Source organism: Mustela erminea, chromosome 5 (genome assembly GCF_009829155.1).
Source record: "Mustela erminea isolate mMusErm1 chromosome 5, mMusErm1.Pri, whole genome shotgun sequence".
NCBI lineage: Eukaryota > Metazoa > Chordata > Mammalia > Carnivora > Mustelidae > Mustela > Mustela erminea.
This window is the reverse complement of record NC_045618.1, coordinates 70,495,139-70,518,755: the sequence shown is the minus strand read 5'-3', so window position 1 is coordinate 70,518,755 and position 23,617 is coordinate 70,495,139. Positions and strand designations below refer to the sequence as shown.

The 23,617-nt window shown below is 37.1% G+C and overlaps 1 protein-coding gene across 4 annotated transcripts in view; it reads left to right on the top strand.

The window, feature by feature from the left end:
• Positions 1-23,617, top strand: part of SPPL2A (signal peptide peptidase like 2A) — a 52,685-nt gene that overhangs the window by 19,021 nt on the left and 10,047 nt on the right. For 2 of the 4 annotated variants that reach the window (XM_032343713.1, XM_032343712.1), the window contains exons 6-15: positions 8,917-9,068; positions 12,022-12,118; positions 12,557-12,658; positions 13,603-13,684; positions 14,453-14,527; positions 18,277-18,333; positions 18,529-18,582; positions 19,008-19,110; positions 21,361-21,438; positions 22,924-23,084. In XM_032343713.1, coding sequence (XP_032199604.1) covers positions 8,917-9,068; positions 12,022-12,118; positions 12,557-12,658; positions 13,603-13,684; positions 14,453-14,527; positions 18,277-18,333; positions 18,529-18,582; positions 19,008-19,110; positions 21,361-21,438; positions 22,924-23,084 — 961 coding nt within the window. The remainder of the gene's footprint in view (positions 1-8,916; positions 9,069-12,021; positions 12,119-12,556; positions 12,659-13,602; positions 13,685-14,452; positions 14,528-18,276; positions 18,334-18,528; positions 18,583-19,007; positions 19,111-21,360; positions 21,439-22,923; positions 23,085-23,617) is intronic. The other 2 variants (XM_032343715.1, XM_032343714.1) reach the window with 1 other exon arrangement.

The window sequence follows — 23,617 nt, the reverse complement described above, 5'->3', positions numbered from 1 at the left end:
TATATATATATATTTCACATATTGGTTTTAGGTGTATAATACAATTCAGTGCATTACTTAGTGCTCATCAAGATGAATGTACTCTTGGGGTGCCTGGGTGGCTCAGTGGGTTAAAGCCTCTGTCTTCGGCTCGGGTCATGATCTCAGGGTCCTGGGATCGAGCCCCGCATCGGGCTCTCCACTGAGCAGGGAGCCTGTTTCCTCCTCTTTCTCTCCTGCCTCTCTGCATACTTGTGATCTGTCTGTCAAATAAATAAATAAAATCTTAAAAAAATAAAAATAAAAATAAATGTACTCTTAATCCCCATTATCTGTTTTGCCCATCCCTATGCCTTCCTCCCCTCTGGCAACCACCAGTTTGCCACAGTATTTACAAGCCTGTTTTTTTTTTTTTCTTTTTTTTACTTTGTTACCAGTTTGCTACGGTATTTACAAGCCTGGTTTTTTTTTTCTTTTTTTTACTTTGTTCATTTGTTTCTTAAAATTTTATGTATGAGTGTAATTATATGGTATCTGTCTTTTTCTGACTTATTTCATTTAACATTATACTCTCTAGGATCCATCCATATTGTTACAGATGGCAATATCATTCATTTTTAGGGCTAAGTAATATCCTATCCTAGTGTATGTGTGTATATGTAATATCATATCCCATTTTGTGTGTGTGTGTGTATGTGTGTGTGCGTATATATATATACACACACCACATTTTCTTTATCCATTCATCTGTGGATGGAAACTGAGGTTGATTACATCCATGTCTTGGCTAGTGTGAATAATGTTATAATAGACACTTTTAAAATAAATGTTTTAATTTTCTTTGGATAATTTCTGGATCAGGGGTGCCTGGGTGGTTCAGGGGGTTAAAGCCTCCGCCTTCGGCTTGGGTCATGATCCCAGGGTCCTGGGATCTAGCCCCACATCGAGCTCTCTGCTCTGCGGGGATCCTGCTTCCTCCTCTCTCTCTGCCTCTCTGCCTACTTATGATCTCTGTCAAATAAATAAATAAAACATTAAAAAAAAAAGATAATTTCTGGATCATATGGTAATTCTGTTTTTAATTTTCTTTAAAGATTTTATTTATTTATTTGAGAGCAGAGGCAAGAGACAGAGCGAGCATGAGTAGGGGTGGGGTGTGGGGTAAGGTCCTGTGTCCATCTAGGACCCTGAGATTATGACTTGAGCCAAAGGCAGATGCTTAACTGACCGAGCCACCCAGCACCCCTCTATTTTTTAATTTTTTAAGGAAACTTCATGTTATTTTCCACAGTGGTTGCAGCAATTTGCATTTCCACCGACACTGCACAAGCGTTTGTTTTTCTCCACATCCTCGCCAAACGATATTTCTTGTCCTTTGATCTCACCCTTCTGACAGATGTAAGGTTAACATTTTGAGTTTATTTTTGTGTAGGGTGTGAGAAAATGGCCCTGTTTCATTCTTTTCCATGGAGCTGTTCAGGTTTTCAGGCACCGTTTGTTGAGGAGACTTTTTCTCATTGCATATTCTTGCCTCCTTTGTCAAAGGTTAATTGACCATGTAATTGTGGATTTATTTCTAGGCTCTCTCTTCTATTGATCTATGTGTCCTCTTTTGTGCCAGCACCATACTGTTTTGATTACTATAGTTTTATAGTATATCTTCAAATCTAAGATTATGATATCTTCAATTTTGTTCTTTTTCAAGATTGTTTTGCCTATTCAGGGTCTTCGGTGATTCCATACAAATTTTAGGATTGTTTTTTTTCTAGTTCTGTAAAGAATGTTGGGGATATTTTGATAGGAATTACGCAAAATCTGTACTTTGCTTTGGGTGGTATGAACATTTTAGCAATATTTTTACTTCTAATCCATGAGCACGGAATATCTTCCCATTTGTTTGTGGTTGTCCTCAATTTTGTTTATCGCTGTTTTATAGTTTTCAAAGTATAAGTTTTTGACCTTTTGGTTAAGTGTATTGCCAGGTATTTTATTATTTTTGGTATAATTGTAAATGGAACTGTTTTCTTAATTTCTCTTTCTACTACTTCACTTTTTTTTTTTTTTTTAGAGATTTTATTTATTTGAGAGATAGAGTGCATAGGGAGAAGCAGAGAGGGAGAGAGAGGGACAAGCAGACTCCATGCTGAGTATAGAGCTTGATGAGAGGCCCAGTCTCAGGACCCTGAGATCATGACCGGAGCCAAAACCAAGTGTTGGATGCTTAACCAACTGAGCCATGCAGGCACCCCCTCTGCTACTTCATTATTAGTATATAGAAATGCAGTGGATTTCTGTAAATTGGTTTTGTATCCTGCGACCTTAACTGAATTCATTTATCAGTACTAATAGTTTTTCAGTGGTGTCTTCAGGATTTTATATATATAGTATCATGTCATCTGCAAATAGTGAAAGTTTTACTTCCTCTTTACCAATTTGGATACATTTTACTACTTTTTCTTGCTTGACTGCTGTGGCTAGGACTTTCCAGTACTATGTTGAATAAAAATAGTGAAAGTGGACATCTTTGTCTTGTTCCTGACCTTAGGGGAAAGGCTTTCAATTTTTCACCATCAAGTATGATTATGGCCTTGATTATGTTGAGGTATATTCCCTCTAAACCTACCTTGCTGAGAGTTTCTATCACAAATTGGTGTTGTACTTTGTCAAATGCTTTTTCTGTGTCTATTGATCATATAGTTCTTATCCTTTCTCTTACTGATCTGATGTGTCATGTTGACTGATTTGCAAATATTAAACTGCCCTTGCATCCTGGAGATAAATCCCACTTGATCACATGGTGAATGACTTTTTAAAATTTATTGTTGGATTTGGTTTCCTAATTTTTCATTGAGGATTTTTGCATTTATGTTCATCAAAGATACTGGCCTGTAGTTCTTTTTTTTAATAGAGTCTTTACCTGGTTTTGGTATCATAGGCTGAATTTGGAAACTTCCCTTCCTCTTCTGTTTTTTGGAATAGTTTGAGAAGAATGGATATTTACTCCTCTTTAAATATTTGGTAGAGTTCACCTGTGAAGCCTTCTGTCTTGGACATTTGTTTCTTGGGAATTTTTTGATCACTGATTCAATTTCATTGCTGGTCATCAGTCTGTTCAGATTTTCTCTTCCTGATTCAGTTATGGGAGGTTATGTTTCTAGGAATTTACCCATTTCTTCTCGGTTTTCCAGTTTGTTGCCATGTAATTTTTTATGGTATTCTCTTACAATCCTTTGTATTTCTGTGTTGTTGGTTGTTACTTTTACTCTTTCATTTGTGATTTTGTTTGAGTTCTTGCTCTCTTTTTTATCAGTCTGACTAAAGATTTACCAATTTTGTTTGTCTTTCCAAAGAACCAGCCCCTGGTTTCTTTAGTCTGTTCTATTGGGGGTTTTTTAGTTTCTGTTTCCTTTATTTCTGTTTTGATCTTTATTATTTCCTTCCTTCTGCTGGTTTTTGGTTTGTGTCTTCTTTTCCTAACTTCGTTAGGTTTAAGGTTGTTTGAGATCTCTCCTGCTTCTTGAAGCAGCTTGTATTGCTATAAACTGCCCTCATAGAACAACTTTTGATGCATCCCAATGATTTCGGACCATTCTGTTTTCATTTTCATTTGTTTCCATGTAATTTTTTATTTTTTCTTTGATCTCTTAGATGACCCATTTGTTGTTTAGTAGCGTGTTCTTTTTTTTTTTTTAAACAATTTTTTTTTTTTTAAAGATTTTATTTATTTATTTGACAGAGAGAGATCACAAGTAGGCAGAGAGGCAGGCAGAGAGAGAGAGGAGGAAGCAGGCTCCCTGCTGAGCAGAGAGCCCGATGTGGGACTCGATCCCAGGACCCTGAGATCATGACCTGAGCCGAAGGCAGCGGCTTAACCCACTGAGCCACCCAGGCACCCAGTAGCGTGTTCTTTAACCTCCATATTATTTGTGGTCTTTCCAGATTTTTTCTTGTGGTTGGTTTACGGTTTCATAGCTTTGTGGTCAGAAAAGATGTGTGTGATATGACTACAATTTTTTTAATTTATTGAGACTCGTGGCATAATATGTGATCTCTTCTGGAGAATGTTCCATGTGCACCTGAAAAGAATGTGTATTCTGCATCTGATTCAGTGCATCATTCAAAGCCACTGTTTCCTTGTTGATTTCGTGTTTGGATGATCTGTCCTGTGAGTAATTGGGATGTTAAAGTCCCCTGCTATTACCATATTACTATCACTTATTTATATTTGTTTTTAACTATTTTATGTATTTGGGTGTTTCCATATTGGCCTCATAAATATGTACAATTGTTACAGCTTATTACTGAATCCTCTTTATTACTATAGAATGTCCTTCTTTGTCTCTTGTTACAGTTGTTATTTTAAAGTCCATTTTTATTGCTACCCTGGCTCTCTTTTCATACCATTTGCATGATAAATGGTTTTTCTTCCCTTTGCTTTCAATCTGTGTCTATCTTTAGGTCTGAAATGAGTCTCTTGTTAGGCAGCATATAGATGGTTCTTTTTTTTTTTAACCATTTCTCTCACCCTGTGTCTTTTGATTGGAGCATTTCATCCATTTACATACAAAGTAATTATCGATAGATATGTACTTAATGTCATTTTGTTACTTGTTTTATTTTTGTTGTTGTTCTTTTTCTAGTTCTCTGTTTCTCCTCTTGCTCTCTACTCTCACAATTAGTTGGCTTTCTTTAGAGATACACTTAGATTCCTTTCTCTTTATATTTTGCATATATTTCACTGGTTTTTGATTTATGGTTACCATTAGGTTTGTATACAACATCTGCATATAGCAGTCTATATTGAGTTGATGGTTGCTTAAGTTTGAACTCATTCTTTACTCCTCTCTCTGTTTCCCCTGTTTTAGGTATGTGGTATCATACTTTACATCTTTTTATTTTGTTTCTTGACAGATATATATTTTTTAAGATTTTATTTATTTATTTGACAGAGATCAGAAGTAGGCAGAGAAGCAGGCAGAGAGAGAGGAGGAAGCAGGCTCCTTGCTGAGCAGAGAGCCCGATGTGGGGCTCGATCCCAGGACCCTGAGATCATGACCTGAGCTGAAGACAGAGGCTTTAACCTACTGAGCCACCCAGGCGCCCCTTGACAGATATTTTTATATATACTTATTTTTATTGCTCTTGTGCTTCCTACTTTTCTTCTACTTATGGTCTTTCCTTTCCACTCAAAGAGTCCCCTTTAACATTTCTTGTAGAGCAGGTTTAGTGTGATGAATTCCTTTAGCTCTTGTTTGGGAACTTCTTTCTCTTTCCTCCTATCCTGAATGATGGCCTTGCTAGACAGAGTATTCTTGGCTGCACAGGTTTTCCTTTCAGTACTCTGAATATATCATGTCACCCATTTCTGGCCTGCAGAGTTTCTGTTGAAAAATCAGCTGATAGGGGCGCCTGGGTGGCTCAGTTGTTAAGCATCTGCCTTTGGCTCAGGTCATGATTCCAGAGTCCTGGAATCGAGGCCCGAGTCAGGCTCCCTGCTCAGCAGGAAGCCTGCTTCTCCCTCTCCCACTCCCTCTGCTTGTGTTCCCTCTCTCACTGTGTCTCTCTCTCTGTCAAATAAATAAAATCTTAAAAAAAAAAAAAATCAGCTGATAACCTTACGGAGTTTCCCTTATATGTAACTTTTCTCTTGCTGCTTTTATTTATTTATTTTTTAAGATTTATTTATTTCTTTGACAGACAGAGATCACAAGTAGGCAGAGAGGCAGGCAGGTGAGGGGGGTGCAGGCTTCCCGCTAAGCAGAGAGCCTGATGTGGGTCTTGATCGCAGGACCCTGGGATAATGACCAGAGCCGAAGGCAGAGGCTATAATCCACTGAGCCACTCAGGAGCCCCTCTTGCTGCTTTTAAAATTCTCTCTTTCAGGATTTTGCATTTTGAGATTGAGGTGACTGATTCTAAAAATAGGATAAAGATAGAACTAAGTGTATGTGTGGAGATGGTTGGGGCGGGATGTATATATAATATAAGAAAGAGTGGTGCCGCGGTGGCTGAGAGAGAGCATGCATGTGGAGGGATGGGGGAACAGGAAGAGGGAGAAGCAAACTGCTTGCTAAAGCTGGACTTGGGGCTCTATCCCAGGACTCTGGGATCACAACTTGAGCCAAAGGCAGCTGCTTAACAATTGAGCCACCTGAGTGTCCCAGTAAATAGGAGGGACACCTGAGTGTCTCAGTTGGTTAAGCGTCTGCCTTTGGCTCAGGTCATGATTCCAGGGTTTTGGGATCAAGTCCTGCATTGGGCTCCTTGCTCAGCTGGGAGTCTGCTTCTCCCTCTGCCTACTGCTCTCCCTGCTTGTGCTCTCTCTCTTTCTCTGTCAAATAAATAAAAATCTTAAAAAAAAAAAAGAAAGAAAGAAAGAAAAAGAGAAGGGGAAAGAGAATAAGGCTTAGTAAAGGGAAATTTTGCCAGAACCAGAACTCATATAACTCAGAATTACCCTGCCAAATGAAAAATATACCTTACGCAAAAGGGAAAGATGTCTTAGTTCCATAGAAAACTTCTTAGTAGAAAGTTAAAGTCTTACTATAATGAAATCATTGGTCCTCCAGCTTCATAAACTCAAGATAGCATGAAAGAAAGCTTAGCTTTCCAGAGCTACCCTATGGCCCAGCAATCGCACTACTGGGTATTTACCCTAAAGATACAAATGTAGTGATCCAAAGGGGCTCGTGCACCTGAATGTTTATAGCAGCAATGTCCACAATAGCCAAAATAGGGAAGAACCTAGATGTCCATCAACAGATGAATGAATAAAGAAGATGTGGGATATATATACAACAGAATACTATGCAGCCATCAAAAGAAATGAAATCTTGCCATTTGCAACTATGTGGATGGAACTAGAGGGTATATGCTGAGCGAAGTAAGTCAACCAGAGAAAGAATTATATGATCTCCCTGATATATGAGGAATTTGAAAGGCAAAGTGGGGTGTTTGGGAGGTAGGGAAGGAAAAAATGAAAGAAGATGGGATCGGGAGGGAGATAAACCATAAGAGACTCTTAATCTCACGAAACAAACTGAGGGTTGCCCGGGGGAGGGGGATAGGAAGAGGGTGGGAGGGTTATGGACACTGGGGAAGGTATGTGCTATGGTGAGTGCTGTGAAGTGTGTAAGAGTGATGATTCACAGACCTGTACCCCTGGGGCAAATAATACATTATATGTTAATAAAAAATGAAAAAAGAAAACTTAACTTTCCATTATATGTGGCTCTTGAGCTGATTAGAGGTACAGTGTTTTTAAAAGATGATTATAGTATTTTTATGTGATACAAATCTAGTACATTTCCTTTCCAAAAATTGCCTTTGTCTTCCTTTGCCAGATTTATCTTTTCCTTTACTTATTTTTTAGAAGTTTTTATTTATTTACATGAGAGAGTATAAGCAGGGGGAGCAGCAGCAGAGGCAGAGGGAGAAGAAGGCTCCCCACTGAGCAGGGATCATGACCTGAGCGAAGGCAGATGCATAACCGGGTGAGCCACCCAGGTGCCCTTATCTTTTCCTTTAGAGGAATCTACCTGGAGAACTGGTGTACTAAATAAGAATATATAAATCATTTTGACCTATATGAATTTATAAATTTTTCACTATAATAAAAATAGTTTTATTGTTTTTCTTTTTTAAAATTTTTATTTATTTATTTGAGAGTGAGAATGAGAGAGAGCATGAGAGGGGAGACGTCAGAGGGAGAAGCAGACTGCCTGCCGAGCAGGGAGCCCAATGTGGGACTCGATTCTGGGACTCCAGGATCCTGACCTGAGCCAAAGGCAGTTGCTTAACCAACTGAGCCACCCTGGCACCCCAGAATAAAAATAATTTTAAATGTATCTGTTTGCAATGACAGATACCAAAAGTTGGCACCTTTTTCCACTCAGATACTACTTTCATTGACAATTCTGTTTAATATTCTATCATCCAGCTCTGCAGTTGCTGGAATGTGCTAGTGTGGCTGTCCCCAAACCCTCTCCATGCTCTTTGCCCAGGCAGCCTCCCTACAGTCAGAGATGCTTAATATAGTGACCACCCCATTTAACAGTTTTCTAGTAAGAAAGTGGTATGTTGGTAAATAAGCAGTCTGGCAAATGTACAGTTTGATAGAAATAAACTTTTTTTAACCTAAAGTTTATATTAAGTCCAGACCTGATGAGAAAGTCAAGGTGTATGCCATGGGAAGGAGAATTTAGTTGGTCAGAGTTGAAGGGGCTGGAGGTGGAAGAGTATGTAGTAGGCCCCATGTAGCTGGGAGGAGACAGTAAGATGACAGAACACAGACTGCTCAACAAAGAACACTACTGACTCTTTCCTCTTCAACTTTTGTCTCAGCCTTTTATTATCTGTGTGACTTAAGAAGGGTTGTTGAGAGAATTAAAAACAGTATTTTGCTATCTTAACTCAAGGTAGATAAAACTATGTCTTGAACTTGTTTTGAATTCTTCATAATACACTGATAAGCACAGAACAGTCATCCAGTTAGTGCTGAGTTGATTGAAAGAATTTTGTGTTTACATGTAAGAAAAGCTAATTTTAGGAGTACTTTGCTCTCTGTAAGTTGGTATTAAGTGTGTAAAAAGAAACTGGTTATCATCCGAAATTCGTTACATCAATATGTTTTCAAATTAGATCATATAAACATCTGCAGACATTATTTATATGATAAACATTCTCTATTTCTACAATTTCACTTCCAGAAAAAAGTGCTTTTCCAAAAGTTAGTGGTTAATAACAGATCATCTCTGGAGGGTAGAATTATAGGGACCTTTTACTTTATAGATTAAGTTATTTTCTGTTATGTATGCTGTTTTTTTAAAGTTTATTACTTTGTAGTCAGAAACAAATTTAAGTTGGTATTGGAGATAGATTTTAAAAATAACCGTTCTTGGCAGAGATTTGCTGAAGTTCCTGTGTGTGTTTATACAGGGAGAGCATGAAGGCAGTGACAAACACTGAAGACAGAGAAATGAGGAGAAAGAAGGAAGAATATTTAACTTTTAGTCCTCTAACAGTTGTAATATTTGTGGTCGTGTGCTGTGTTATGATGGTCTTACTTTATTTCTTCTACAAATGGCTGGGTAAGAAGTCATACTTTGTATTTGCTACTTTCAGCCTACAAGCTTTTAATTTATTTTATTAGATTGAAGGTATTATACCCAGAAGGCTTAAACAAATGATTGAAAATTAATGTTAACTCTCTAAACTGTCAAAAGTGCTAGATCCCCCTCACTCTAGGATAAAAATTATAAAAATATTCAGATTAAAAATATCCTGTGTCTTTGAGATAAGAACACTTCTTCATGGATGACTTGAAAGAACTGCTGTGGCCCCTAAATTTCCATCTCTTCAGATAAAGCTGGAGAGCCCAGTATCTAAGCAGCAGACTAAGGACTTCTTGGTGACTGTATTGAGTTACACGAAATAGATTATTCAAATTACTAATTTATTGCCTCTGCTTATCCCTAAAGTGTGCTTTGTTCTTTTGTCAGGGTCCAAATCAAGATGTATTGCTCAAATTTTGTTTTACTTGTGTTAACAGTCAAGATCGTACTACATCTAAAGACACACAAGTACTTGCCTGTGCTCTAAATAATAACAGGTACTTTTCCTTTAAGAAGGTAGGGGTAGGAATTGTAAGGGCTTGCCCATCCCCTGAGCAATCGTGTTGGTGGTCTGAAAGAATGGAAATTTGCCATTTCTGGGCAATGCACAGCACAAAGAGGAGGAGACTAGGGAAAAAGGAAGTGGCCTGGTAAGAACTAGCAAAAATGCTTTGTGAAAACCACAACAGGCTCCAGCGCTTATTTGGAGAACATTAGCACAATTTTCTGGACTAGAAAACTGAGGTACTCAGGTTGGTTTCAGCTTATTGTCCAATATTTCCTGTCCTGTAGCAGCATTAAAAATTAGACCTCTGACCTATATTTCCAACTAGAAAAAGAATAATTTGAATGTCACTCATATTTCAATGTCATGCTGGAGGAGTAGATGTTAGGATAGTTATTTGTATTTACATTGTCATTGTGCAGCTGATTTTTCTAATTTAATACTTAGCCTTCACTCGTTTGTGTCTGACCCTCAATTAATTAGTGGTCTTTGATAGAAAAAAGAGATTCCTCTACCCTACCCTAAAGCATGCTTTCATTTGTGGTGAGAAATTTCCTTAAACTTTCAGGTATTTAAAAAGTTCACCTTGCTTATCAATGTAATTTTTTATGTAGGAGGCAGATCATTAAACCTCCTGGTTATCCTAGGACATGGGAGTTAATTATAACTCTTACAAAATCGATGTGGTATTGCAAGACATAATGTACCTCCAAATGGTTCCTTAATGGCCAAAGTTGCTGCCATTTTTAATTTATGAAATATATCAAATTGGTAAGGTTCCCTTTACCATTTTATGTTAAGTCATGCTCAAGAAAGTAAAGATGGTTATATTAACCAGATGCTTTCTCATACCTAATCATTTTCCTAGTATACTATGACATTGAATGAAATAAAACTCTGTTAAGGTCTCAAGAACATGCTTTCTACCTAAGTTTTAAAACTTGGGTTGGCAGCCTTTGGTGGATGACTCACCGAACATAACTTGGCAGTCTTTGATTGTCTTTGTTTTACTGCTTACATTACCATATGTAACTAGTAATAACAAATAACAAATAATGACAACAGACTAAAAAAGTAAATTCTAGAGAGGGTATGTGCTATGGTGAGCACTGTGAATTGTGTAATACTGATGAATCACAGATCTGTACTCCTGAAACAAATAATATATATTAATTTTTAAAAAGTAATTTGTTCAAGTTCACCATTTACAAAGTGGCCAACAGTTAAAAATGAGGATATCAGAAAATTTTTGAATGGTATCCGTGTTTCTGAAAAAGGAAGATTTCTGGAGACTCATGAATAAGATCTAAGTTGTCCACCTACATAAAGAGCAAGATGCTGGATGATTTTTCAGACTTTTCTGTGACATTTTAAAGATACAATAAAAGGTGTATAGATTTAAAAAAGAAGAAGAAAGAAAGTGGCTATCCCTGATTTACTATCTCTAGATTACTCTCCCTTTCTCATCTACAGGACAGTTATAATTTTCTGAAATTTAGTGGAATTTGAAAAATTCAGGTAAAATTCATATTGCCATTGTGAAATTTTGAGAAAGTTAAGGAAATGAATAGTTTGTTTTATAGTATAATAATTTCTCTCCCTTCTTAAGAATAAGATTAGATGTAATTTTAAATAATTTTCAAAAAAGTATAGCTAATATAGAAAAATATTTGTGAACATTAACTACCTTAGTTTCATATCATAACAGAGTGGTTTGTTTAAGTGGATTTGGTTTTACCACAGGTCAAATAATTGGAGATAAATTCCACCATATGAAATATAGATAACTTGTTTAAGGTAGATGTCAGTTCTCATCCTTAAAGTGCATTTTTTTTTTTAAGATTTTATTTATTTATTTGTTTGACAGAGAACACAAGTAGGCACAGAGGCAGGCAGAGAAAGAGAGGAAGGGGAGCAGGCTCCCTGATGAGCAGGGAGCCCGATGCGGAGCTCGATCCCAGGACCCTGGGATCATGACCTGTGCCAAAGGCAGAGGCTTTAACCCACTGAGCCACCCAGGCATCCCCCTAAGGTGCATTTTTTAAAACATTTCTACTGTTTACTTAATTCGTCCATTCCTTACATTTAAGTTCTTACAAGTGTCTATATTACACTTCATAGACATCTTCAGTAGACATGTTAGTTTGAATCATTGAATGACAGAAAGATGCAGAGCCAACTTTAGCCCTTAAGCAGTCCTACCAGTGTGTAATGGAACCGAAACAACACATTAAACACTCGCATTTCAATAAAACTCAAGATCTAAATATTTTCAGCTTAATAACCAATTCAGATAATAATATGGTCACTGCATTGAAAGTATCATGATGCAGTAAGAAAGCTAGATTACTATTGCGTATATAAATATTTTCTAATCACATTTCCTTCTGTTCTCATATAATTTAGTGTCTTCTTTTTTTCTAGTGTATGTTATGATAGCAATCTTCTGCATAGCATCAGCAATGAGTCTGTACAACTGTCTAGCTGCACTCATTTGTAAGATACCATGTGGACGATGCACGTATGTATCTCTTACAAGGAATCCTGTAATGTTGGTATTTGTAATTTAAAACAATACAGGGAAAAGTAGGAGTGGTATTTTAACTCTATGTAAGCCAACATACATGTAGCTATTAAAATTTCAATTAACTAAAATTAAATAAATCTTAAAATTCAGTTCCTCACTCTCATTAGCTACGTTTCAAATGCTAACTAACCACGTGTAGCTACTACTGGCTACTGTACTGGGCAGCACAGATATCAGACATTTTCATCATGGACAGTTCTGTTGAATTAATATTTTTGATGTATTATTTGTTGTACTTGAATTTAAGGCTTTTAAATCGATATTTTAGTAGCTTTCTTGTGACTGTGGTTAATATTTGTCATTTCTCGTGTTTAAGTGAACATTTTATTTCATCTGCAGAGTAGACTAACCTATTTCTGTCTATTTTTTTAGGATTATATTTCGCGGCAAGAGCATTGAAGTGCGACTTATTTTTCTCTCTGGACTATGCATAGCAGTAGCTGTTGTTTGGGCTGTATTTAGAAATGAAGATAGGTATGAGTACTCAGTGTATTTGCTTTTAGAGTAAGGATGCATGATTTTGTATCTTGCTTGGTAGTTATGCATATTATGATAATTATGGATTTATTTATTTATTTTTTTGCTTTTATCCCAGAACACCATAGTCTTGAAATAAGCTAAATAAGACTTATAAGCAGATCTTGTGCTAATGGGTTCAAGGTCATATAGATAAGAAAATACGTACTATGGTTTAAACATCTAAGCCTATTTTGAAATAGGCTTCAAAATATACTTACGATTATATATCCACACAATGAAGTACAATGCGGCTATAAAGGATAAAGAAGATCTCTTTAAACTGATATGCAGTGATTTCCAGGATGTATTTTTAAGTGAAAAAAGAATATATAGAGTATGCTACCTTTTCTGTAAGAGAGGAAAAATAATATACAAATATCTGTCCATTTGTAGGAAGGATGACCAGAAAAAGATCTTAACTTTTTAATGGTTTATTAATAAAATTACTAAAGCCTAAATTACTTGTAGCCTAAAATTTGGAAGCAAGGATTTACAATTTAAGGTGGCTTCAGCTGATAATAATATGTATCAGTTCCTAGTAGATTATGTTACATAGTTCTCATTTCCTTTAGATTCCAGCTATCTGGACATAAGTGAACACCAATATCTTTTGTTATGAGCCGCCTTTCTAAAAGAAACATACATGTATATGTTCAAAGATTAAAGATAAATGTTCTGAAGTAGCCTTTCACTTTTTCCTTACTTATAGTAGTAGTCATTATTCTACTAGTACAGCAAATTAATATGGAGTATATGAGAGGTTTTTTTGTCATTATAATTGCTGCTTAATCAAATAGTCAAATCATAACAACTGAATAATACTTTAATGATCTATTTCTTTTGAAAGGTCCCATCTAAGCATAACTACATAAACCAGTAGAGTATTCTTTTGATTTTAGGTGGGCTTGGATTTTACAAGATATCTTAGGGATCGCTTTCTGTCTGAATTTAATTAAAACACTGAAGTTACCCAACTTCAAGGTAAAGTGTACTGCTTTGCAAGCTAAAATAATTTTTTCTTTTTTCTTTTTCCTTTTTTTTTTTTTAAAGATTTTTATTTATTTATTTGACAGAGAGAGACACAGCAAGAGAGGGAACACAAGCAGGGGGAGTGGGAGAGGGAGAAGCAGGTGTCCTGCTGAGCAGGGACCCTGATGTGGGGCTCTATCCCAGGACCTAGGAACCATGACCTGAGCCAAAGGCAGACACTTAACCCCTGAGCCGTCCAGGCGCCCCAATAATTCTTTTTTTTAAAACAACTTTATTCAAGTATAATTTGCATGTGGCAAAATGCTCCCATCTTAAGTGTACAGTTTATTGAAGCTGTACAAATGAATAACAGTAGCCACCATCCCAATCAATTATAGAAGATTTCTCATCTCTTTGAAAGCTCTGTCCTGTCCTTTTGCAGTCAATACAAATCACCAGCCGTAGCTAACTATTGGTTTGCTAGCTAAAATATTTTTAATTATTTCTATAATATGCCAAATTCATAAAATCCTTTAAAAATATCATCAAAGAACATTTCTTTAATTTAGTGATTCTTTTTTTTTTTAAAGAATGGGTTAATGAAGATAAAATTTTTAATGTGATTTGTAGAATAAAACTACAAATAGTAATAATTGTTAAATGCCTTAGAAAAAGTGTTCAAATGAAATTTCATTATGTTTATTTGTATTTGCAAAACCACATAATTTCTTCATTTACAGGGAAGTTTGACCTTTAAATTTTTTCTTTTTTTTTCAACAGTCATGTGTGATACTTCTAGGTCTTCTCCTCCTCTATGATGTGTTTTTTGTTTTCATAACACCCTTCATCACAAAGGTATGATATTTTTGAAATCCATGAGAAACACGTTATAAGAAGAGAATCTTAAACCTGTTCGATAACTGATTTTGCAGATGTTTACCATTGAGTATGTGCTAATTCTCTTTTGAAAATTGTCATTGGAGTTGGCCTTTTTTTTTCCTAATTATTTTTAGTACCATATAATGTATTATTTGCCCCGGGGATATAGGTCTGTGATTCATCAGGCTTACACATTTCACAGCACTCCCCATAGCCCATACCCTCCCCAGTGCCCATAACCCAACCACCCTATCCCTACCTCCTCACCCCCCATGAAGTTGGCCTTCTAATAGATGATTTTAAGCTTTTAATTCATTCTGCTAAATGAAAAATGTCTCCTGGCTGATCATGAGACTATAAATTTTCTTCCTATCCATTTAAAAATAACTTTTCTTGTTATAAAACAATCACTGTTTACTGTAGACAGTATGAACAACAAAAAGAAGGAAAGTGTATCATTGCTGCTTTCATTTCTGTACCCCTAGTTTGAGACTAAGAAAGAACTCCACACTGGAAGTCTGATGGCATGAAATGTAGCTCTGTAACTGCTACCCTGGCAAGTCACTCACACTTTGTGCTTCCGGTTCCTCATCCATTGTGTGAGGGAGTATTGCTAGCATTCCAGCCTCCCTCTGCCATCAGTAGAATTCTTCCAGTCGGAACTGACAGAACCCGATCTAACCTTTCTAGACTACAAAGGCTCTGCTATCCAACCTGTGTATAGAAGCCAAGGTGGAGCTGGCCTCAGAAGAAACTAGACCCAGGGGCACATACTCTCCCTTTCCACTTCTGTCCATTTTGTTCTTTGTCCCAGACTGGCTTTTTCAGTGAAGTTCGAGTAATAGCAGCTGACAGCTCCTTGTTCACCTGTCCCCCACCCCTGCCATTAGCTCTTCCATAAAATAGTGATGCTGTTCCCAGAGTAAGGGAGAGGTGTTGGGTGAGTGTGGTCATCCTTCATTATTTGCCCAGCTTTTCTACTTGTCCCTATTTCTATGTCCTGAGTATTTTATTTTATTTTATTGCTCAGTTCTCCTGCTTTCCCCATTTTATGTTGAGTCTTATTTTGACTAAGTATTTGCTGTTATAATCACTGCATTTTTTCCCCATTAGTTCTTTATCTCTTCTTTAGCCCCTACCATGTGTGAAAGAAATCACTGTAAAACTGCACTTCTAATATTTACTATAAGGGCATAAACATGTGGCACTAAGATGTGCCCCACTGGGGAGCTAAAATGCAAGTAGGAGTTAATGTAGTTAACTGTCCCATATTACAGCTAACCAGACCATTTTACTAGCATCTTTCTGTGTCTTAATGATGAGCTATTTGAGTCACTGACTTTGTTCAGCAAAAGTAACCTTTTTAAAGCATAGAATTAATATTATAGATTATAACAAAAAATGTCAGTTAATGAAAGCTTTCTATCTAAAGCCATCCCAGTTTGTATCCGTTTATTTAGTTCAAAAAAAAAGTTTCTGTAAGTCACTCCAGAGGGGTCCCGTAATGAAAGTGAAACATTCTGTGTACAAAACCATTCTCTAAGTCAGCAGATAGTCATAGCATATGGCCCATATAGTACACGGGGGCTAAGGTATGAACTCTATCTAAACCCTTTAAAATAAATTTTCCATTCAGTGTTTTTTTATTTGTTGTTTGTTTTTTAGTGGGAGAGAGGTCAGGAAAAGGACAAAGGGAGAGGGAGAGCAAGAATCTTAAGCAGGCTCCATGCCCAGCGCAGTATAGAGATCATGACCTGAGCCAAAATCAAGTCAAATGGTTAACTGACTAAGCTACCCACGCACCCCTCCATTCAGTTTTAACCTAGTGTCACTTTGTAAATGTTAACTGTCTGCTAAAAAATATTTACAATCCCTCAACATAAAAAGTTGCAGAATTTTAAAGATACAGGATAATAGTAAAGATGTCTTTGAGGCTCTTTGTTCTCTGCCTAGAGAATTTTTCATCTTTTTTTCCTATTTGTTCCCAGTGACTGATCTGGTAGAAAAGATTAGAAGGTCTCTTTAGAGTTCACAAGTATAGATTTTCTTGAACACCTTCTTCTCAGTCTGGTTTGGGTTTTTTGTTTGTTTGTTTGTTTGTTTGTTTTTTATTAAGGCTATAGACTTTACTTAGTAAGTAACTCAATATGTAATACCTGATTGGGTTTTTATTTTTAACTGAAAATTTTAAGGATTAAACATTGGACATTTTAAACGTGTCTTTCAACGGGTGTTAGCAGAGTTTTAATGAATTAGCAGAGGAGGTAGCCACAGGAGTACAGGTAGTAAGGGGCACCTGGGTGGTTCCATCAATTAAGCTTCCAGTCCTTGATTTCTGGCTTGGGTCATAATCTCAGGGTCATGAGATTGAGCCCTGTGTCGAGCTCCGCACTGGACATGAAGCCTGCTTGGGAGTCTCTTTCCCTTTCTCTCTGCTCCCTGACCCATCTCCTGCTCTTTGTCTCTCTCTTTCTCTCTCTCTGTCTCTGTAAAAAAACAGAAACAAAAAAAACTGTCTTCATTTATTTTCCACCCACCCCTGTAAATTGGTATAGTAATTGCAAATAGTAGTTACTCACATGTAGGAGAGGATGTCAGTGATGGCCTTCAGTTAAATGTTTGAAATAACAATTAGAAAATGAACCACAATGAACTCTGTCTGGAAATTAAATCATATTATGGGAGTTTGCTGTAAAGAATTATATTTAATATTAGTCTATTTTCCAAACTGCTGTGACTTTACCCTTCTGTAACCCAAAGCGCAACATGAGGGAAAGATTTCTGTAACTGGAGATTATCTCCTCCTTTCTACTCAGCTCAGATCATCAGTGAAGTCCTCTTAAAAACGCCAAAGTGATTTTTACTATGCTTCCCACCCACATGGGAAATACTATAGTTACTTGATCAAATTCTCCTTAAATTCAGCATTTATTTATCTTCCACTACCTGTTTGATGATATGTTCATCCTAATATAAAGCATAGATGGCATTCGTAGTCTTCATTTGCTACCTCCAAATGTTTCCCCTTCACAACAGACTTGGCTATCAGGAAAGAACTATATTAAGGGGCTCCTCAGCCCACATAAAAAAACCTTAGTCAGACACAATGGATGAAATTCAGCTGAGATTAATGTTTTGATTGGGACATAAAAAGCTGGCAGGGCTGAAACCGGATAGGAGGGTAGAGAAGCTTCTCAGGTTCTTTAGAGCTAGGTCTTTTCAAGTTTGGCTTCATTCTTATGATGGTGAGTAGCTAGATCAAAGGTATCTTTATTTAAATAAAGTTACCAATATTTATTACAAATCTAAATACAAAAGATTTTAGTATTGTGTCTCTATTCATTGTTATTGCTAAAAATGACACATAGTACATGGCATAATGTAACTACAAGCACTTAAAATTTATAGTCTATTAAAAATGCTAGCTGTTAGTTCTCAGTGTAGATCACTCCCCAAAGCTTCAGTTGAATAATCTGCATTTGGTTTATCTGCTAGTTGGTGATCATTGTTGACCTGTAATAGAATGGACCATTGTAATAGAATGGTGAAATTTGTTTTAGATGGCTCCAATTTTCATTAGACTTTTTAAGGAACACTGTCTGTAGCCCATTTTTCACCAGTTTTCTGTAGGCCGTTAGCCAGGGGATCAAATCATTCTTAAATACTGATAGATTGTTCTCTTTAAATGATTGGGCAATTTCTTTCATCTTCCTCCTGAATTTTAGAATGGCGAGAGTATCATGGTTGAACTTGCAGCTGGACCTTTTGGAAACAATGAAAAGGTAGGGATGGCAATTATATAAAAATGGCTGTCAGTGTATATATGTGTGTCCAGTTAATAATTTTGCCTTCCTGTGTAATCCATTGGTCATGTAGTGCATGTTAAGGTATTGTAAAACTTTATTTCTCACAAAATATAGCCCTTTTCTTAGTTATTCTAAATTATTAAACACCTATTGACTTGGGTTTCATCCTAGAATGATGGAAACTTGGTGGAAGCCACTGCTCAACCCTCAGCTCCCCATGAGAAAGTAAGGATTGTATTTCAGATATGTTCATTGGACTTTAAATCATACCCTCTGAGACAAGACTCTTCTTTGGGGGAAAAAATCCAGATTTTTAAAAAAAAATCTGTTTCAAGGCCAGAGTCCTATTTTTGGTAAAAAAGAAAAAAAAAAAAAAAAGGTTAGATGTTGGGGATACTGGACTAATACTGTTAACCCTCAGGTGTTTTGGGTTTCATTTTTCCAAAACTGTATCTATTTCTTTCAAGCTTTCTGTGCATTCAGAGTATATATGTGTAGCTTAGGTTCTGTGATTTTAAGTTCTTCTAAAATGTCTATTTTAAAATGTTAGAACAATTACTCTCATATCAATTCTTCCCTTTCTAAGAGATATGGGTAAAGATTCGTAAGAGGTTTATTAGTGCCTTTTTTTTTCCCCCCCATAATTACAGTTACCAGTAGTCATCAGGGTACCAAAGCTGGCCTATTTCTCAGTAATGAGTGTGTGCCTCATGCCAGTTTCAATACTGGGTTTTGGAGACATTATTGTACCAGGTAAGCAGTTGTTTGTAACAATTCGGTAAGAATATACTGATGGTTTAAAATTGCCAAATGTGGGGCGCCTGGGTGGCTCAGTGGGTTAAGGCCTCTGCCTTCGGCTCAGGTCATGCACTATCCCAGGGTCCTGGGATGGAGGCCCGCTTCTGGCTCTCTGCTCAGCAGGGAGCCTGCTTCCCTTCCTCTCTCTGCCTGCCTCTCTGCCTACTTGTGATCTCTGTCAAATAAATAAATAAAATCTTAAAAAAAAAAAGTTGAATTTAATAATACCAAATGTATTGCACTTTCTATGACTTCTATTTTAAAATAATAGTTACATGTTAGGAAAAGTGGTTTATGATTATCAGGCAAGGTCATGATCAACAGAAGAAACATAATAGAATGCCAGCTTGTAGGAAATTATGATACAAAAAATACAGCATATAGCATATCTTCTCTGACAGTTGGATTATTCTCATTGGGCTACCTATAGGATAAACTTAATCCCAGCCCAGGAATAATATAGCCTAGAAGTATTTACTAGTCTTTCTTAATCAGCCGAGAGTTTGTCCTTCTTTACTTTTCTTACAGTCTCTCTGTACTAACTGCCTGTGAAGGAGTAAAAAGCATGGGCTCATCTGCAAAAGCCCTTTCATTTACATAGTAAAGCCAGGCAGAGAGAGAAAAGCCAACAGCTTTGCCTTGTGAGTTGGCTTGGCAAAGTCCAGTGTAGCAACTCTCTTCATTTTCTAGGATAGATCACGGGTTAGGCCACAGAGCAAATCTTAGCAAATTTAAGAAGATCGAAATTACATACCAAGTATATTTTCTGACCACAATGGTATGAAACTAGAAATCAATAACAGGAAGAAAACTGGAAAATTCACAAATACATAGAAATTAAATAAAATAGTTTTGAACAACCAGTGCATCAAAGAAAAAATTAAAATAGAAATTTAAAAATATTTTGACAAAAATGAAAAGAAACAATATCCAAACACTTACCGGATGCAATAAAAGGAGTTCCAAGAGGGACGTTTATAGTGATTAGCACATACATCAAGAAAATAGAAAAGCAGAGAAGCACCCTAACTTTATATGTAAAGAACTGAAAAAGGAAGAACAAACTAAGCCCAAAGTTAGCGGAAAGAGGAAAATAGGATTCAGCAGAAATAGAGAACAAGAAAATAGTAGAAAAGATGAATAAAACCAAGAGTTGGTTATTTTATTTTATATATAGATTTTTTAAAATTTATTTGAGAGAGTAAGCGAGAGAACACAGGAGGAGAGGGGGGAAAGAGCAGAGAGAGGGAGAAGCAGACGCCCTGCTGAGCAGGGAGCTAACTTGGGGCTTGATCCCAGGACTCTGGGATCAGGACCTGAGTTGAAGGGAGATGCTTAACCGACTGAGCCGTCTAGGTGCCCCAGAGTTGTTTTTTAAAAAGATGAACAAGGGACACCTGGTTGGCTCAGTCATCAGGTGTCTGCCTTTGGCTCAGGTCAGATCTCGGGGTCCTGGGATCTAGCCCCGCATTGGGTTCCCTGCTTAGCAGGAGGCCTGCTTCTCCCTCTCCTACTTCCCCTGCCTGTGTTCTCTCTCTCGCTGTCTCTCTGTCAAATAAATAAAATCTTTTAAAAATAATAATAAATAGGGACACACCTAGGTGGCTCAGTTGATTAAGTGTCTGCTTTTGGCTCAGGTCATGATCCCAGAGTCCTGGGATCGAGTCCCGAATGGGGCTTCTTGCTCAGCTAGAGCCTGCCTCTCCTTCTGCCCCTCCCCTTGCTCATGCTCATGGGCGCTTTTGCGTCCTCTCTCTCTTTCTCAAGTAAATTAATAAATAAAATCTCTAATAAATAAATAAGTAAAGACATAAACAAAAATGACAAACCTTCAGCTAGACTAACCAAGAAAAAAAAAGAGAGAGAACCCAAATTGATCAAATCATAAATGAAAGAGGAGATATAACCACAGAAATATAAAAAATTTTCTCCATGTCACGGAATATTAAGCAGCTAAAAAAAATCATGCCTCTAAACACTGTTTAATGGTTTGGGAAAATGTTTAGCAATGGCATTAAGTTAAAAAAAATTATATAAAATTTTGTCCAGAATTTGAGGTACCTTATGTTCTCACAGTATGAAAATGAGTGTTAAATACAAGGCAGCACATATTGTTGCCATAGTTAATAGTTGAATTTGCATTGCTGTTACTGTCTTAAGAGAATAATGTGTTTGGTGGGTGTTTTTTGTTTTTGTTTTTTTTAGGCCTGTTGGTTGCATATTGTAGAAGATTTGATGTTCAGACTGGTTCTTCTTCTGTATACTATGTTTCCTCCACAATCGGTAAATTTTTGTTTTGTCTTCCCATTATGTTGTACTGTCTGTAGGAAAAGGTTGAGGTCTAAAAGTATGGAGTCCTGGACTCTGATTCTTCAGCGTTAATTAATAAGTTTTCCCATCAAAAAGGAATAATACTTTACTACCTATATCATAAGGTTTTGAGGTTTAAAAAATTATATGTGAAAGAAAATGATTAGATTTTCTTTCTTAAATGCTTATTAGAGCATCTGGCACATGACTAGTCAGTAAATTATATAATATTAGATTTTCTCAAAATACTATATGATTGACAATGTATTTATATAAATGAATATATGACACAATAACATCTCACCTGGGACAGCAGAAATAATTGTCATTTATCCATTTCTCTTACTGAGAATAGGAAGCAAGCCAAAAAATACTTCTAAACATATCAAACAGATATCTCAAAGTCCATACCAGAGTTCTTTACTCTTGGGTAAGTGGCCTGCTTCAGAGCCATTTAGATACTGTTCTGGCAAAGTTTTCAATTCCACAGTGGAGTAAAATGCAGTAAATTAAAAGTGTGTGCTAGTAGGAGAGAAGGTTATTACTAGGAATAGGAACCTGACAGCAAGGAAGAACAGCTAAGTGAATGAAAAGCTGATAAAAAGAAAAAAAAATACTATAAGGAAGTAAGAAAAGCAGTTCAAGGCTACTGAGAATGGTATTATCAGAGGGCATGGATGTATTAAAGTCCAGTTCCAGTCAGTGTGATAGAATACAAGAACACTCAATGCAAAGGCAGGTAAGAGGGCTCTGTCCATTGCGCTGTATAATTTCGGCAGTTCACTTAACTTCCCTGGTCCTCCATTGCCTTGCCCGTCCTTAAAATCAGGAGGTAAACTGAGCTGTCTATAAAGGCTCTGTTAGCTCCAGTATTCTGAGATCCTGTGTTCATAGTGAGACGCTGAGTCATTAAGGAGAGATCAGATGATGTTTTGTGTGCCCTTGTTGAAGAAGTCCAGGAAGTATATAATCAGAATGAAGATTTTCCAAAGCAAATTTTAGTACCTACAGGTACAAATTTTAGTTATCTAAAATGTGCAACAAACAACTCAGCATCCTTAATGGTGACCGTTAATGGAGATTTCTTAAATTATTGTCTTTGTCAACGATTAATGATTCAGGTAATTATAATCGAAACACTAACCAGTTTCCAAACTTTCAAAAGCAATGAGGTATGTCTCTGCTAATGGCTGTCTAGGAAAATAACAAAATGAGGGAAAAAGTCATAGGGCAAAAATTGTTCTCAGAAATATGTGAAACCACCACTTCAGTGAAGGAGTCAGAATCCACTTTGGTAGCTGTAGGTCTAAAGTCAACTGCCGACCCTCTGCTCCCATTCTCTTGAAGCTGACTTGTTTGTGCCTCATTCTTCCATGTGCCATTGGGAAGTGGCAAGTGGTCGTTGGAAAGCAGCAGGTAACATGTAGAAATGACTGATAATTGGTGTTCTTCTTACAGCCTATGCTGTTGGCATGATACTCACATTTGTTGTTCTGGTGCTGATGAAAAAGGGGCAGCCTGCCCTCCTCTATTTAGTTCCTTGCACACTTGTTACTGCCTCAGTTGTTGCCTGGAGACGTAAGGAAATGAAAAAGTTCTGGAAAGGTAGCAGCTATCAGGTATGTGCTTCTATCTCAGTTACCAAGCTATGACATAATTCACTGACCAGCTTCAGCTGGGACCCACCTATATATATCACAGCTTCTGTGTGCCCCAGAGTTTCCTTGGCTCTGTCAGGACGTCCAGGTTTTTTCCACCATTACCACCTCACTGTCCACCAGCTGCTCAGCAGTTCTCATCATCCCTGCGGTGGTCTGATGCCAAAACCCTGGTGACTCAAACCAAAGCTACCAAGAAGCAGTGGGAGGGCATCAGGGAAAACCAGAATAGCATTTCAACATGAGTTTTCAAATCCACACACAAATAGATTTCACGAAAAATAATACTCTGTCAAGTTTGAGAGACTGACGTTATCTCTTTATAGTAAGAGTCCTGAGGTTTTGCAGATAAAAAGCATGTACTCTTGGGGCGCCTGGATGGCTCAGTGGGTTGAGGTCTCTGCCTTTGGCTTGGGTCGTGGTCCCGGGATCCTGGGATCAGTCAAGCCCCATGTCAGGCTCTCTGCTCGGCAGGGAGCCTGCTTGCCCTCCCC